General features: G+C 42.0%; 1 protein-coding gene across 1 annotated transcript in view; it reads left to right on the top strand.

Annotated features, from left to right (window-relative positions):
- HPSE (heparanase) overlaps positions 1 to 12819 on the top strand; it is a 32870-nt gene extending 20051 nt beyond the window's left edge. Inside the window, exons 7-12 of the mRNA XM_081332878.1 lie at positions 1856 to 1949; positions 5094 to 5200; positions 6387 to 6501; positions 8187 to 8305; positions 9589 to 9735; positions 11541 to 12819. Of these exons, the coding sequence (XP_081189004.1) occupies positions 1856 to 1949; positions 5094 to 5200; positions 6387 to 6501; positions 8187 to 8305; positions 9589 to 9735; positions 11541 to 11700 (742 nt within the window). The 3' untranslated portion in view covers positions 11701 to 12819. The remainder of the gene's footprint in view (positions 1 to 1855; positions 1950 to 5093; positions 5201 to 6386; positions 6502 to 8186; positions 8306 to 9588; positions 9736 to 11540) is intronic.
- Positions 12820 to 15807: the final 2988 nt, after the last annotated feature.

The raw sequence follows: 15807 nt of genomic DNA, 5'->3' as shown, positions 1-15807 counted from the left end.
GGACAAGCGCTGGCTCTTCGGCTTTGAAACGGAGATGAGCACCGGCCCCTAGAGTCGGAAACGACTAGCACGCATGTGCGGGGGAACCTTTACCTTTACCTAATAGTATTTAGGCTTATATATCTCCCCGTAGCACTTTATAGCATTCTCTGGGCAGTTTACAACGTTGAAGCATTATTTGCATATTGCCCCAACAATCTGGGTCCTCGGAAGAATGGAAGGCTGAGTCAATCTTGAGCCTGTCAGGATTGAACTCCAAGCTGTGGGCAGAGTTTGCCTGCAATACTGCACTTAACCACTGTGCCACCAGGGCTCCTGGTGGCGCAGTGATTTAGATTTATACTGTTTTTCAACCTTGGCAGTTTTAAGATATGTTACTTCAACTCTCAGAATTCCCCAGCCAGCACGGGGAAAAAGTGACTAGGGTTGAGAAAACCTAGGTTAGAACATGCATCATGTATTTCATGAATGAGGAAGCTATAATGCTATGGGGACTAGATGACAACTTGCACCTGCCGCATTTCCATTCATAGCTTCAAAAAATGCTACGTATATTTCCATACCTTTGTGGAACTTCTTTTCAGAACACCCATGGCCCACTGCTTCTGTCTACTATTCAAAGAAAGGCTCTAGCATGATTTCTTGTTTCTGCATTTGTTTCTTTAAAAAATATTTATTATTAATTTTTAAAAACCCAAAATGAGTTGGAACAGGCAGATAAACTCAAAAGACAGCTACATATTCATCTGCCCACACAAGCAGATTGAGCAGAGTTAATCTCTTCCAAGTCCTATCTTTATAATTTTGTATGCTGGCTTGGGGCTTCTGGGAATTGAAGTCCACATATCTTAAAGTTGCTAAAATTGAGAAACGCTGCTCTCAAAAAACAATTCAAACCTGAACAGACTCAGATTACTGCTCTATTATTTATAAAATGATTGGTTAGATCCAGGGCTTTTTTTCTCATAGAACGCTCAGAACGGAGTTCCGGAACCTTTTTTGGATAGAACCTTGTAGGTTAGGCAAGTCAGGTTGTATGACATGTGTGAGTTCCGGCACCTTTTTCTTTTACAAAAAAAGCACTGGTTAGATCTATATCTAGTGGTAGGATTCAGATACCTGAATAACCGGTTCTCTGGATGCCGCTTACAGAAATCCAGGGGAGACTTCCAAGGCCCAGAACGGACTTCTGGAAGTGGCATCCACACACTTCCGGTGAACTGTTCTGGGCGTGGGAGCCCTCCCCTGGGCCGCCAAGGCCTAGAACGGACTTCCGGAAGCGGCATCCACACACTTCCGGCAGTCCATTCTGGGCCTGGCAAAAAAAAGGCTAGAACTTCAGCCGGTTCACTGAAGTCAACAAAAAATTAGCTACCAGTTCTGCTGAACAGGTGGAAACTGGCTGAATCCCACCACTGTCTATATCCCACCTCTTCTCCAGGAGTTTAAGGTGATGTGCTTTAATATTCTCTCCTCCAGTTTTTCTTCACTATAATCTGAAGTGCTAGTGCTAGTGCTATGCTGGGTGGGATTATGAAATTTCTACTCCCAAACATCTCAAACAGGGGTGTCAAACTTCCAGCCCGCGGGCCAGATGCATCATGCTGAAACTGTGCCCACCCCATTGCCGGCAATGGGAAAAAAGTTGTGATACGTCGCAACACATCATGTGACATTGCAAGTTTGACACCCCCAATCTAGAAGAATGGAGATTTAGGGAAATCTGCTTTGAGATTCTTACATTTCATTGCTTTCTCAAAACTCTAGCCTACACTAGATATATCTGTATGTCTCCTGGAGATAGTATACTTGAGTATAAATTAAGATGTGGACACTAGTTCTTGATTTGTTGCAGTTACTATATTAATGGACGAATTGCCACGAGACAGGATTTCCTGAATCCAGATATACTGGATAGCTTCAAGACCAATGCAGAGGAAGTGCTTGAGGTAAGCAGCATCTACACAAGTGTTGGGAGCAGATTGTAAAGTGATGTGTAGAATATATCCCAATCAGACAAACATTTTATGGAGGAATAGACCAGGAAGTAGGTTTATCCTGATGCCTTCTGGATATACAGGATTCCTCGACTTAAAACTATTTGTTTAGTGACCATTCAGTTACAATGCCGCTGAAAAAAGTGACTTATGACCGTTTTTCATACTTATGACCTTTGCAGCATCCCCATGGTCAGGTGATCAAAATTCAGATGCTTGCCTACTGGCATGTTTTTATGATGGTTGCAGTTTCCCAAGATCATGTGATCACAAAAGTCATAAGGAAGCCATGTTTACTTAACAACCATGTTACTAATTTAACAACTGCAATGATTCACTTAATAACTATGGCAAGAAAGGTTACAAAATAGGACAAAATTCATTTAACAACTGTCTTGCTTAGAACAGACATGTCGGAGGACTTCCGGTGGCTCCGCGGCGACGGAGGGAGCCTTCCCGGGCTGCCCGCGGCTCAGCTGTTGTTTTTTTCGCCCGAAACAGCGCCGATCAGCTGTTCGGGCGAATCCGAAGCCCCCTCCTCGGGAGAAGAGGAGGGGGCGAGCTCCCAGGTAGGGGTAGAGTTCTCCAGGGCCGCCTGAGCTTATGGCTTGGGCGGCTGAAGGATTGAACTCCCCCGTAGCCTGGGCTGCTCCCAGCTGGCCGTCGCCTCTGCTCCTGATTCTTGGAGCAGAGCCAGCCGTCTGCGACCACCCCTGCCTGAAGGAATGACTATGATTTAAAGGAGCAGGCAGAGCGATACAAGAGGAAATGGTAAAGAGGATTACTATGTTTTACTCTCCAGCTTGATGGACTTTTTTGGATTACAAATCTGAAGTGAAAGTGCGTCATATTTGGTAAAAGATGGCGGCTAAACCACCCCCTAAAACTCTTCGGAGTGCTGGAACTTCTCCCGTGCAACAATCATTATTGCAGGCGCTGCATCCTCCTGATGTATTGACATCAAAGGACTTACAAGATGCTCTTGAAAAACATACCCAGGTAATTTTGGAATCAATTAATATTAGATTTGCACAGATGGAGGAGAAATTGGAGAAATTGGAGGAGAGAATGGAGGAGAGGATGGAACAGAAGCTCAAAGCGATGAGGGTAGACATCTTGACTTCAGTGTGTAAAGTGGCTCGGTGTGTGGAAGAATTGGAGGAAAAGCTAGAAGACTTGACTCAAAAGAATGCTATATTAGAAGCAAAAGTATTGGAGAATGAAAATAAAATGGAAAAGGAACTGTGTCTTGCTGAATATTTCCAGATGCAGTTTGCCATTAGAATTAGAGGCTTAAAGGAGAATACTAAGGAAGATTTAAAGCAGCTGGTTTCTGAGGCTTTTGAAATAGTGTTGAAACAGCCAGCATCTGAAATAAAAGGAGGCATGGACAAAGTGTTTCGTGTGAATTCATGGATTGCCAGACAGAGGAAGTTGCCTAGAGATGTGGTGGTATATTTTGCAAAAAGGGAAACTAGAGATGAAGTTATACAAGCTGCTTATGATACTAAAGTTATGATTGCTAATCAAGAAGTTTTGGTCTTAAAAGAAATTCCTCCAAAGATTCTAAGGAGAAGGAAGGATTTTACATTTCTTGTGCAAGAGCTCAAGCAACGAGATATAAGGTTCAGATGGGAGATCCCAGTGGGGTTGATGGTGACGCACGAAGGTAAAAAGTACCGTTTGGTTACTGTGATGCAAGCGCGTGATTTCTACAATAATGTTTTAAATGCAACGCCATTAACACTTTTGGAAGCTGGAAAGGGATCTGGAGAAGGAGTGCATCAAGAGGCCGAAGATGGTCAGATAGAAGACAACGGTGTTGGAGGAGATCAAGATACAACCTCGTTGGATGAATCTATAAAACAGAGGGTGACGCGTGCTGCTGCAAAACGATCTAAGAAGAGAAAGTAGCAGGAATCGCAGAAGTCTTTGGAACTTTTACGATATAGTCATGTAGTCAAGTAGGGGAGGGGGGAAAAGATTTGGGTGTAGACGCAATATATTTCTATATTTGGTGGTTTTGTGGAAAGGGTGAGCTTTTTTGGATTAAAGTTCAAGTTTTGTTTGCAATTTTTTTTTTCTTTTTTGTTGTGTTTGGAATAATTATAGATGTGGTACGGGAAGAGGAACGGTCGATTACAGAAGAGTTGACTTTAAAGTTTTTTGATTTGGGATCCTTGGTTAATTTGGAAAATTATTTGTAAGAATGTTATATCATGGAATGGATAAAATGGATGGAGTTTATTTAGGATAAGTATAGGGTTGAGAAGGGTTTTTTTTTTCTTTTTCCTTTTTTTTGTTTTTAATATATGTTTAATACTATTAAGGTTTGTTCCATTCTATATAAGCTAGAGAGTGTCCTTTTCTTATTCTAGTTTTTTTTTATATATATATTTAATATTGTTAAGGTTTGTTTTATCCTATATAAGCTAGAGAGTGATGGATTTTAGAATTTATAGTTGTTAGTATATGGTTGCTTAGGTTTGCTTTTTTTTATATATATATACCTTGTATTCAGCTCTGGGAAGTAGGGGGGGGGAGGGGGGGAGGTAGGGGGGGGAGGAGGGAGGGGGGAGGAGGGGAGGTAGGGGGGGAGGAGGGAGGGGGAAGGGGGGTTTTTCAAGGGAAAATTGTATTTTAAAACTTTTCAATAAAAAAAAAAATAATAAAAAAAAATAAAAAAAAATTAAAAAAAAAATTAAAAAAATAAAATAAAAAAAAAATAAAAATAAAAAAAAAAATAGAACAGACATGTCAAACTCACGATGTCACGTGACGTCACGCAATATATCGGAGCTTTTTCGCCATTGCCGGCAATGGGTTGGGCGTGGTTTCTTCATGATGCGTCTGGTCCGTGGGCCGGCAGTTTGACACCCCTGTTCTAGAAGGTAAAAGGTTGAGAAAGACTACAGTGCACAATACATACATGATACATGAGTGCATAGATGCAACCAGTTCACAATATATGAAATGATTATAGGGGTATCAATAAATTCTGTGTACTCCACCTGCTTTGTCTAATAAAAAAACAAAAACTTAGCTCATTCTTTCTTTTCTACATCTGTGCATTTTTTTTTTCAAAATATCCTTTAGATTGTGAGTAGAACAGTACCACACAAGAGTGTGTGGCTGGGAGAAACAAGTTCAGCTTTTGGAGGTGGAACGCCTAATTTGTCTAATGCGTATATTGCTGGTTTTATGTAAGTATTACACTGCTGGCTTAAAAGAACCAACTCTTGTGGCATAACAGAATCCCACCCAGACATATTGTTGGCCATTATAGTAGCAAGTCTTCATTGACCAGACAGAAAAATGTTGTTATGATCTCTGAGGAACATCAACATCTAATCATCTGGTAGTATAGAGGACATGTATACTTACCATGATGACATGTGATCAAGTAGAGTAGAATAGAATAGAGCTGGAAGGGACGTTGGAAGTCTTCTAATCCAAAGTCTAGTATAAAGAGGGCATTTTTCTACGTCTGTAAAATGCCCCCCCCCCTCAAAAAAACAGCCTATTTCTATTAATCTGATGTCTTGGTGTACGATTACACACACAGTCTTTCAAGTTAGGACGTTGCTTCTCATTGCCATATATTTAAAGAGTTCTGTGAAACTCCATGCAGTTAGGAAGAATGGGTTTGCTGATCACTCTGCAGACACAATAAAGGTCAAATTAAGAGTCAATTCCTTGAAGAATGCAGAGTTGCCATGTTGTTCTGCTTCTCTCAACAGCTACCAGATCTGGGCTGGAAAAAATGCATAGCCACTAAAGGGCAGGGAATAAAACTTTCTGCCTCTGTTTGCTGCCATCCATGGATTGTTCAGAGTTTTGCAGCCCACACATTACTTATGTCTCTCAGATACCATTACAATATGATCAGTTACACCACTGTGATTAAACAATATCCAGAATAAACTCTTAATTCAAGAGTTTCAAGAATACTTAATTCTGATTCAAGAATACCAGCTTTAACTATATTGTTCTACTTTTTGGGAAGCTGTTTCTCTAAAACGCCTCCCTGCTGTAGCTAGTACAGTCCCATATCCCTTTATCTGTTAAAATTGTTTGAATGAAAGGTTCGCTCTCTCTTTTTGTTATTGTTGTTATGGGTCATCACACAGTCAGCCAGATGTTTAGACTGGACTTGGCATATTTTATCCACCTATCGAGTCCTTCCCAAGGACCTGGAATAGATGTTGAGGTTTTCTGAAGTATCATTGCAAGATTTAAGCTATTCCAAGTAAAGCTGCCTTTTGCTCTTGACTGATGGTGGGTTTGTCAATGCCAATGGTGTTCAGGTAGTGCTTCAGTTGTTTGGGGATTGCATCTAAGGCACCTGTTGATACTACCTTTAATTCATTATTATTATTATCTTGGCAGGTGGCTGGACAAGCTTGGACTATCAGCCCAACTGGGCGTTGATTTAGTGATGAGACAGGTTTTGTATGGAGCAGGAAACTACCAACTGGTGGATGCCAACTTTGAACCTTTGCCAGTATGTATACAATTGTATTAGTAGTTGGACATTAGTAGTCTGTTTGTTAAAATAGTCCCATTGACTTTATTTTGTAGATATTCAATCTTTCAATTCACGTCCTTTGACTTTGGGATCTTTATATGCAATGTGTGCGTTCAGCCATGAAGCCATTTCTGCTCCCCTTCAGATGGATTCAAATGTCTTTGAATTTAAGTTGTACTTCCTGGCTTAACCAAATACCACCTGAATCTCTTCATAACACAATGCTCCTGTTTCAAAGGAATGACTGCAGAAACAGGCCTCATCTAACAAAGAAGTAGTGATCCATGATTTAACAGAATCAATCTAGATATGGTGGTGGCGCAGTGGTTAGAATGTAGTACTGCAGACTACTTCTGATGACTGCCAGCAGTTGACAGTTCAATTCTCACTGACTCAGGGTTGACTCAGCCTTCCATCCTTTCGAGGTTGGTAAAATTAAGACCCAGATTTTGGGGGGGCAATATGGTGACTCTGTAAACCGCTTAGAGAGGGCTGTAAACCACTGTGAAGCAGTATATAAGTCTAAGTGCTATTGCTATAGCTGAAACAGTCTAGATAACTCAATTTATACAATACATTGATCTATGCTCTTGAAACAGCAGTACTACACATTGTAGCCTATTATATGGTAGAAACCCACTTGGTATGTTTGCAAAAGTCAGACTACGTAGTGCTAAACAAATACAACGAGATGGGGAAGGCAGAAAGGGAGGGCTGAGATGAGTGGGGAAAAATTTTCTGCAGAAGAGTTGACGTGCCAGGGAGATCTACTAACTCAACAGTAGATCACCTGCGTTACAGGCAAGTCTAGATTCAATCCAAACATCTTCTGTTAGGGTTTGGAGAGATTCTTTCCTGAAACCATAGTGAACTGTTGTAGCATTCCCCAATGTGGAATTCCAGAATTCCAGGCCTGGATGGATGAAGTTCCATCTAGAATGCAAATCTAGAAAGCCTGAAGTTGAGGAAGATTTGCATAGACAATCCTGAAACAAAGTGAATATTTACAACAGTTACTACTAAATCTCATATGATTGTATGGAAATACAGGTCTGGGGGGAAAAAACAACGTACTGACTTGTGGTGTGACAGGCACTAGCCAGTAAGTATTTATGCCATTCTCCAAAACAAGTAGAAAATCGGAATAACTTTTTCCTTTTCAGTGGTTGAGCATTTACAGCAAGGGTCCCCAACCTTGGCAACTTTTAAGACCTGTGGACTTCAACTCCCAGAATTCCCCAGCCAGCATGGCTGGCTGGGGAATTCTGGGAGTTGAAGTCCACAGGTCTTAAAGTTGCCACGGTTGCGGACCCCTGATTTGCAAGGTTGGTGTGATTTTTCCAGGGTTAGACTTTTCTTGCCAGAAATTGTCTGATCAGCTAAAAGCCGGGACAATGTGCTATGTTGTGGAAAGCTTCTGGAGAGCTTCTGTGAATAGCAGGAACTCTCTCGTACACATGGTGATCCTCTTTATCTGGAGTTGGATGTGAGATAATGAATCTGGTGTCTGAACTATCCTCTTTTATATCTTTGTATCTTCAATAGCTCTTAGGTTACTCTCTTAAGACAATAGTTCATCAAATAAGGTCTCACCTTTCTTTAACGTGTTCTTTTATGAGAGGTCATGATTCAACACTACTTTTTTTTTAAACACCTTGTAGGACTATTGGCTATCCCTGTTGTACAAGAAACTGGTAGGCCCCACAGTTCTGCATGTTGCCATAACAGGATTAGATCCAAAGAAACTTCGTGTGTATCTTCACTGCACAAATACGCAACAGTAAGCATTCAGTGCGGCAGCTAATCCGCTTTGAAGTGGCCCGGGACTGCGGTTTTACCCAAGGTGGATATGTTCAGGGATAGCAGCCACAGTCTCTATGGCCTAGCCCAGGGGTAGGCAACCTTGGCTCTTTTATGACTCGTGGACTTCAACATGGCTGGCTGAGGAATTCTGGGAGTTGAAGTCCACGAGTCATAAAAAGAGCCAAGGTTGCCTACCCCTGGCCTAGCCTGCTGTTCCCACTGAGGACAGCACCAGCCGAGGCCCTGGAACATGCACGAATCAGAAGTGGGTAAAGGGGATCCAGAAGGAAAGTGCCCCACTGAAGAACGAACAGGAAAACTCTGACTGTGCAGATGCTTCTCGGAGGCCTAGCCGTTTTGTTCCGTTCTGCACAAAGAAATGGTCAGTGATGAAACGCCAATTGCTTTGTGTGGGTGCATAAAAGCAGACTTCACACTGTTTTCCTCCTCAGCTCCGATGAATGAAGGTTGAGCAGTTCTGCTCACTGGGCAGAGATTGGCCAGATCCTAACCCTGTTGCTTCCCAGTGTCACATTTTCACTCTGTCCACCGGTGGACTTTCGTTTAGGGGTGTGGGTGGAAGATTGCTTTGCAAGGCAGGGAACCCCTTCTGAATATACCATTGAATTTCACGGGTGTCCTTGCTGAAAGTCAGGGATGCGATGTCCTGAAACATTAAAAGCCAGAAGTGTGACAATTGTTGCGTAACTGTTAACCCAGAAAATCCTAGCCAACCCTACCCACTTTGCATCTTTGCTCTGCCCACTCTGGACCCTTATCTTTTCCCCAAAGTAGTATGCCTACCATCACCAAAAGGACACCCATCCCTGATATAGGAGATTGATTGATTGATTGTATCCCAGCAAAAAGTACTAATGTAAGAAAAGGATCAGGCCGGGTGTTTCACACTATGCCTGCCAGGTTCCAATGAATGAGTGCCAAATTATGCCCTTTCTTGTTTACATTTCAAATTCTGGCTGCTTACTTTGCTGCACAGAATTCCCTGGAAGCCACTGGGAACGACACCAATTTTACTATGGGTATACTAAGGGAATATCCAGTCCCTGGGCTAAATACAGACTCTGTGGAAAATCCCCATTCAACCCATTAATGACTGGGAATTCTGCAGAATGCATGTTGGCTGGGGGAATTTGGGGAATTGTAGTCCAAACATCTTAAAAGATTGCTAATGACCGCTATATTGCAACTTGCTTCCACCATATGGCTACTATTAACAACCTCTTGGTTTTGTCATTCCAGCCCGAAGTACAGAGAAGGTGACATCACTTTATTTGCCTTAAATCTCTACAACAGCCCCAAGCGCCTTTACATACCAACTTACTTTTCCAAGAAGCAAATAGATGAGTATCTTTTACTACCTTACGGAGAGGATGATTTACTTTCCCGGTGAGTAGTTCATCTTTCCACCTCATTCTAAACAGTGGGTTTGGGGGGAAATACATTGAGTTAAAAAAAAATCTAAAAAAGTTTACAATCCTCCATGAAGTTTATGAAAATACGTAACACTGCAGGTCTGTATATAAGTCAAAGGAATACAAAGGGATTTATTCCTAGCAAGTTGTATATACAGGTAGTCCTCGACTTATAACTGTTCATTTAGTGAGCATTTGAAGTTCCAACAGCACAGATAAAAGCGACTTATGACTGTTTTTCACACTTACGACCATTGCAGCATCCCCATGGTCATGTGATCACATTTCAGGCACTTGGCAATGGGAATGTACTTACGACAGTTACAATATCCTGGGGGCATGTAATCACCATTTGTAGCCTTCCCAACTGACATCCGACAAATAAAGTCAATGGGAAAAGCCAGATTCACTTAACAACTGTATAATTTACTTAACAACTGTAGCAAAAAAGGTTGTAAAATGAGGCAAAACGTACTGGAAATTTTGGGCTTAATTCTTGTCGTAAGTCAAGGACTATCTTACAGTGTTTTTCTGAAAGAAAGATTAGTTTATTGCCTAAACAGTTTAAAATGAGCTAGCTTTGTTTCATTAAGCAATCAGTAAATTTTTTTTCCTATTTTTCCTTTTGGCATTGTTCATCTTAAATTTAGCTGTGTTTTTTTTTCTTTTTATGTTAATGACAAGCCCCTAATAGCAGCAAATAATTCAGAAAGAAGGACTCACAACAAATTTTATTAATTAGGTTCACTGTCAAGAAGGTTAGAATATTGGAAACTGAATAAACCCAAACACTAACACTTATTATTGAGATAGGCTATCTGTGAATAGCGTGAATCTTGTTTTCCTTACAATGAGAAAATGGAGGTGAACCATCCTTTTTTCAAACAAGATACTGAAGTATCACCTTACTAGTAGTTAATGAAATTTAGACATGCTTCTATTTCTTTCCCAGCCCTACAGATCTCTTTTATAGCAAACACAGTGGAATTGTAGATTTTCTGACTGAAAGTCCCAGACCAATTTACTCAAACATGACAACTTTTAAGTTTAAGTTTAAGTTTAAGTTTAATTAAATTTTTATACCGCCCTTCTCCCGAAGGACTCAGGGCGGTGAACAGGGCATATAATAAAAATACAAAAATACAAAAGTTAAAATAGAATTAAATTAATGCCCAAAATAAAACAATAAAATATACAAATATTTAAAACCCTAAATTAACTCCCCATCAGGCCAGGCCGGCTTGTTCAAATAGACCGCGCCGGAAGGAGCGGAGATCCGGTGCCATCCGGAGCTCAACCGGCAGTTGATTCCACAAAGCCGGGGCGCCCACAGAGAAGGCCCTCCCCCTGGGGGCCACCAGCCGGCATTCTCTGACCGGAGGCACCCTGAGGAGGCCCTCTCTGTGGGAACGCACAGGGCGGAGGGGAGTTGACGCCGGCAGCAGGTGGTCCCCGAGGTATTCCGGACCCATGCCATGTAAGGACTTAAAAACCATCCAGAATTCCACAGCCAACATGCCAGTTGGGAAATTCTTGGAGTTGAAGTCCACACATCTTAAAGTTGCCAAGACTGAGAATCACTGGTCTAGACTCTAGACCAGGGGTAGGCAACCTTGGCTCTTTTTTGCTGGCTCAGGAATTCTGGGAGTTGAAGTCCATGAGTCATAAAAGAGCCGAGGTTGCCTACCCCTGCTCTAGACTAACCAAAATTGCTTCCACGGCTTACAGTTTTTTTGGAGTTTAAATGTGAATTTATAATACGACTCACTCTTCTTGCAGGTCTGTTCAGCTGAATGGCTTTCTCCTAAAAATGCCCAATGATGAAACGCTACCAGTTTTGCAAGAAAATCCTCTTATTCCTGGGGACAGCCTTGACCTCCCAGCTTACTCATATGGATTTTATGTAATAAGAAATGCCAAAGTATTGGCTTGCATTTAGTAAGTTAATACCCATTTTGTAAACCTGGAAGACAAAGGTTTTATTGAGATTGACTACTTCAGCCCAGAGAAAGATGAAATGTTTTAATAACATTTGTATTTTTCCCCAGACATGTGTTCATTTTTTCCCCTTTGTACAAAGCTTTTTAATTTAAAAAAAAATCCATTCAAAAATTCATAAACTTTTTGTAAAAATGAAAAGTCTATATTTTCTTGTGGGCAATTTCCCCTGCTTTTTTCTTTAAAGTCAAGGGACTGCATCACCACATTTGGAAAACTCTTGCACGTCTTCTAATTTGCAAATGATAAATTAGCTTGGTTTGTATTTGCCCTCATCTTTAATTCAGGTAAAATAAAATTTGTCACACACTCCCTCCAAATATTTTTAGTGGCAGAAAGCTAGAAGGAATAAAAGGCAAATCGCTGGCTTCATGTCTACTGCCATTCAAGCTTTTTTTTTTAATCCTAAAAAAGGGTACAAAGCACTTTATTTCCTCGGATGCTATCTGAGGAACGAAGACTCTGGTATCAAACAAGGAAAATGTATGGCAAAGGTGTAGATTATGGAACTGCTGGGAATGAATAATATAACAGGCCAGTCAATGTTTAGGAAAATCAAGACTACCAGAAAGTATATATATATATATCTGTGATCAAGCTGTTTTCAAATTTGACAATCAGATTCTAATCTCAGGTCCTCAGATTAAAGGCAAAGAAACCAAGAAGAGTAATTTCTCAGGGTGGATTCTTTTAGCCATGGGTGCTTTTCATTTATTTTGAATACAAAGACCTTCAAGTATGGTACATTTCATTTGTTACCATGCTAGCTGTGCAAACCAGACATTGCCTTGTTGATCAGAATATGGGGTCTTGCACTCCAACGGTTCTGGATTCAGTCTCTGGCCTCTCTGTGTAATGCTAAGAAAATGCTTGTTTTTTACAACTCTAGACACTTCTAGCAGCTTATTGGGGCAGACCGTGCTGAGCACGATGGATCAGAGGGCTCATCTGGCCCTCTCAAGTGTTTCTAGACGTTTGTATAAAAATATATTTATTTTCATTTGATGTGTGCTATTATTTGGATTATTTGTACATTTTGCAATAAAGTTTTTTATATTGATACATGTGCCTTTCTTAGTTGTTTACTCTGCTGTGCAAAGAAACAAAGGTAAAAAGTAGATGGGGGGAAAAAGAGACCACCGCAGGAATAACAACAACAACAACAACAACAACTTCTGTTAAGCTCCTCGATGAACAATGTCTGGTAAAAATATAAAATATACTTTTTATTTGAGAAATAACACTGATTGCCATGTGTTGCCAAATTGACATTTTGCTCTTTGATAATAAGCATTATCTGGACCATATTCCAAGAATATCTACTGTACAAATGCTTCGAACATTGGCCCAACGATGCCGCGTTAAACCTTCCTGAACAGCATATCGTCATGATCAGTGGTGGGATTCAAATATGTGAACAACTGGTTCTCTGTGTGGATGCCGCTTCTGAAAGTCCATTCTGGGCCTGGGCAACAAAAAATTAGCTATCAGTTCTGCCAAAGTGGTGCGAACCAGCTGAATCCCACCACTGGTCATGATGCAGCCTTCCTCTCCCCACAAAGTTAAAATATATAAAATCATGTATTCAATTTTGATATCAAACTTCATCTGTTTTGTTGTATCTTCATTCACAGCTGAAGCATCTCACATTATTTATAGAGTAAGACAAAGGCAAAGCTAGGAAGCTGAACAGCCTATGGTGAACTAGGCTTAAGAACAATTTTCTTAGCACTAATTCACTATGAAACTTAACAGAAAGGGGACGGCAATATGTTTAAACATTTAACACTTTACCATTGGTTTCATAACTAATTCATAATAAATAATCACAAGAAATTGTCATAGTAAGGGTTTTTTTATATTTTACTTTATTATTGCGGTAGAAGACTCAACAACTGTCAACATCCATTGCAATAAAAAAAACAAAATAAATACATAACTTGACCAGCGTCCTAAAGCAAAAGCTTTTGCAAAAGCCTAGTGCAATGTTTCTCAACCCTGGCACCTTTAAGATGAACAGACATCAACTCCCAGAGTTCCCCAGCCATCCACCCATCTTAAATCCTTGTTTGTATAAACAGGCATAGAATAAAAAATCACGTGAAGTATTAATACCACTTTAGTAAAGGTAAAGTTTCCCCCGCACATGCGTGATAGTTGTTTCCAACTCTAGGGGCCGGTGCTCATCTCCGTTTCAAAGCTGAAGAGCCAGCGCTTGTCCGAGGACGTCTCCGTGGTCATGTGGCCGGCATGACTAGACACCAAAGATGCACGAAACGCTGTTACCTTCCCACGGTAGTGGTCCCTATTTTTCTACTTGCATTTTTATGTGCTTTCGAACTGCTAGGTTGGCAGAAGCTGGGACGAGTAACAGGCGCTCACTCTGTTACGCGGCACTTGGGATTCGACCCGCCAAACTGCCGACCTTCTGATCGACAAGCTCAGTGTCCTAACCCACTGAGCCACTTTATAAATCCTTAATAAGACCACACCTGGAGTACTGTATTCAGTTTTGTTCACCCCCATTACAAAAATAGATGTTGAGACTTGGGGGGGGAAGCACGAAGAAGAGCAGTTAAGATGAGTAAGGCTGTGGAGACAAAAATATATATGAAGGAGGGTTGCAGTTTAAAGAAAAAGGACTAGGGGTGACATGATAGTAGTATTTTAGTATTTGAGAGGTTGCCACAAAGAGGAGGGGGGGTCAACTTATTTTCCAAAGCACCAGAAGGCAAGACAAGAAACAATGGATGGAAACTAATCCAAGGAGTGAAGTAACCTGGAATTAAGGACAAACTTCCTAACGGTGAGGACGATTAACCAGTGGAACAGCCTGACTTCCGAAGTTGTGGGTGCTTCATCACTGGAGGTTCTTAAGAAAAGATTGGACGGCCACCTGTCTGAAATGGTATACGACAGGGGTAGGCAACCTCGGCTCTTTTATGACTCATGGACTTCAACTCCTAGAATTCCTGAGCCAGCAAAGCTGGCTCAGGAATTCTGGGAGTTGAAGTCCATAAGTCATAAAAGAGCCGAGGCTGCCTACCCCTGGTATAGGATCTCCTGCTTGAGCAGGGGGTTGGACTAGCAGACCTCCAAGGCCCCTTCCAGCTCTAGTCTGATTGATTAAATGAGCCAAGGTTGAGAAACACGAGCCTTGTGCAAATCCCTTGCAGCAGGCGTCGCGTATTTCAACAGGTACTGAAGCCTGGCTGAAACCCTAAGCCCGTTTTGCTGCATTTCCCCACTTTTGCAAAAGCAAGGCTTGGACAAGCCCACTCTCCTCTACATCTATGGCAGGGGTCAGCAACCTGAAACAGGGAAAGAGCCACTCAGAACCAGTTCCCTCACAAAAGGGAAAACTGGGAGCCGCAAAAAATGTGTGCGCATGCGCGTACATGCGCAGAACAGGGTTTGACTGAAGAGTGGAGCCAAGGCAAGATATGCACCTACCCTGCCCCCTCTGCTCTCATTCACTCACGTTTTGTTTGGAAAAGCTTCTCTCTCGCTCTCATTCACTCGAAAGGCCAGCCGCGGCGCCTCCATTGACTTCTATGGGGACGCTTGGCAATGAAGGGGCCGATTGAAACAGCTCCCGTTAGTGCTGCTACTGCTAAATTTTCCACTTGCTGCTTGGTTCTGATGGAACCGGAAAACCTCCGGATGCCACTGCTGGGGGTGGAAGAGGCTGCCCGGGTTTGGCCGTAGCGGAAGCCGACAGTAGCGGTGGAGGTGGCAGCAAGAGAGACGCTGGAGGTCTGCCGCATCTCCATCAGCCTCTGCCTCCCCCGCAGAAACAAATTCCTGGGCCGACCCCCCATGGTAGCAGGGTACCCCAAAGATGAGCAATCATTTCGGCGATGGTTGCTGCTGTTGGGGTAGCCTAGTGCACTCGCTGAGAGATGCTGGAGGTGCACTCCTCCTCCCCGGCACGCCCCATCTGACTGACCCACTCACCTTTCCAGCAGTCCTCCTGTCTCTTCCTCCTCTGGCGCGCCATGTGCAGTCCGAGGAAGAAAAGAGGTTTGTGGGCAGTCCCACAAACAGC

The sequence above is a fragment of the Vipera berus genome (genome assembly GCF_964194415.1).
Source record: "Vipera berus genome assembly, chromosome: 7".
Taxonomy (NCBI): domain Eukaryota; kingdom Metazoa; phylum Chordata; class Lepidosauria; order Squamata; family Viperidae; genus Vipera; species Vipera berus.
This window is presented reverse-complemented; position numbering and strand designations above follow the sequence as displayed.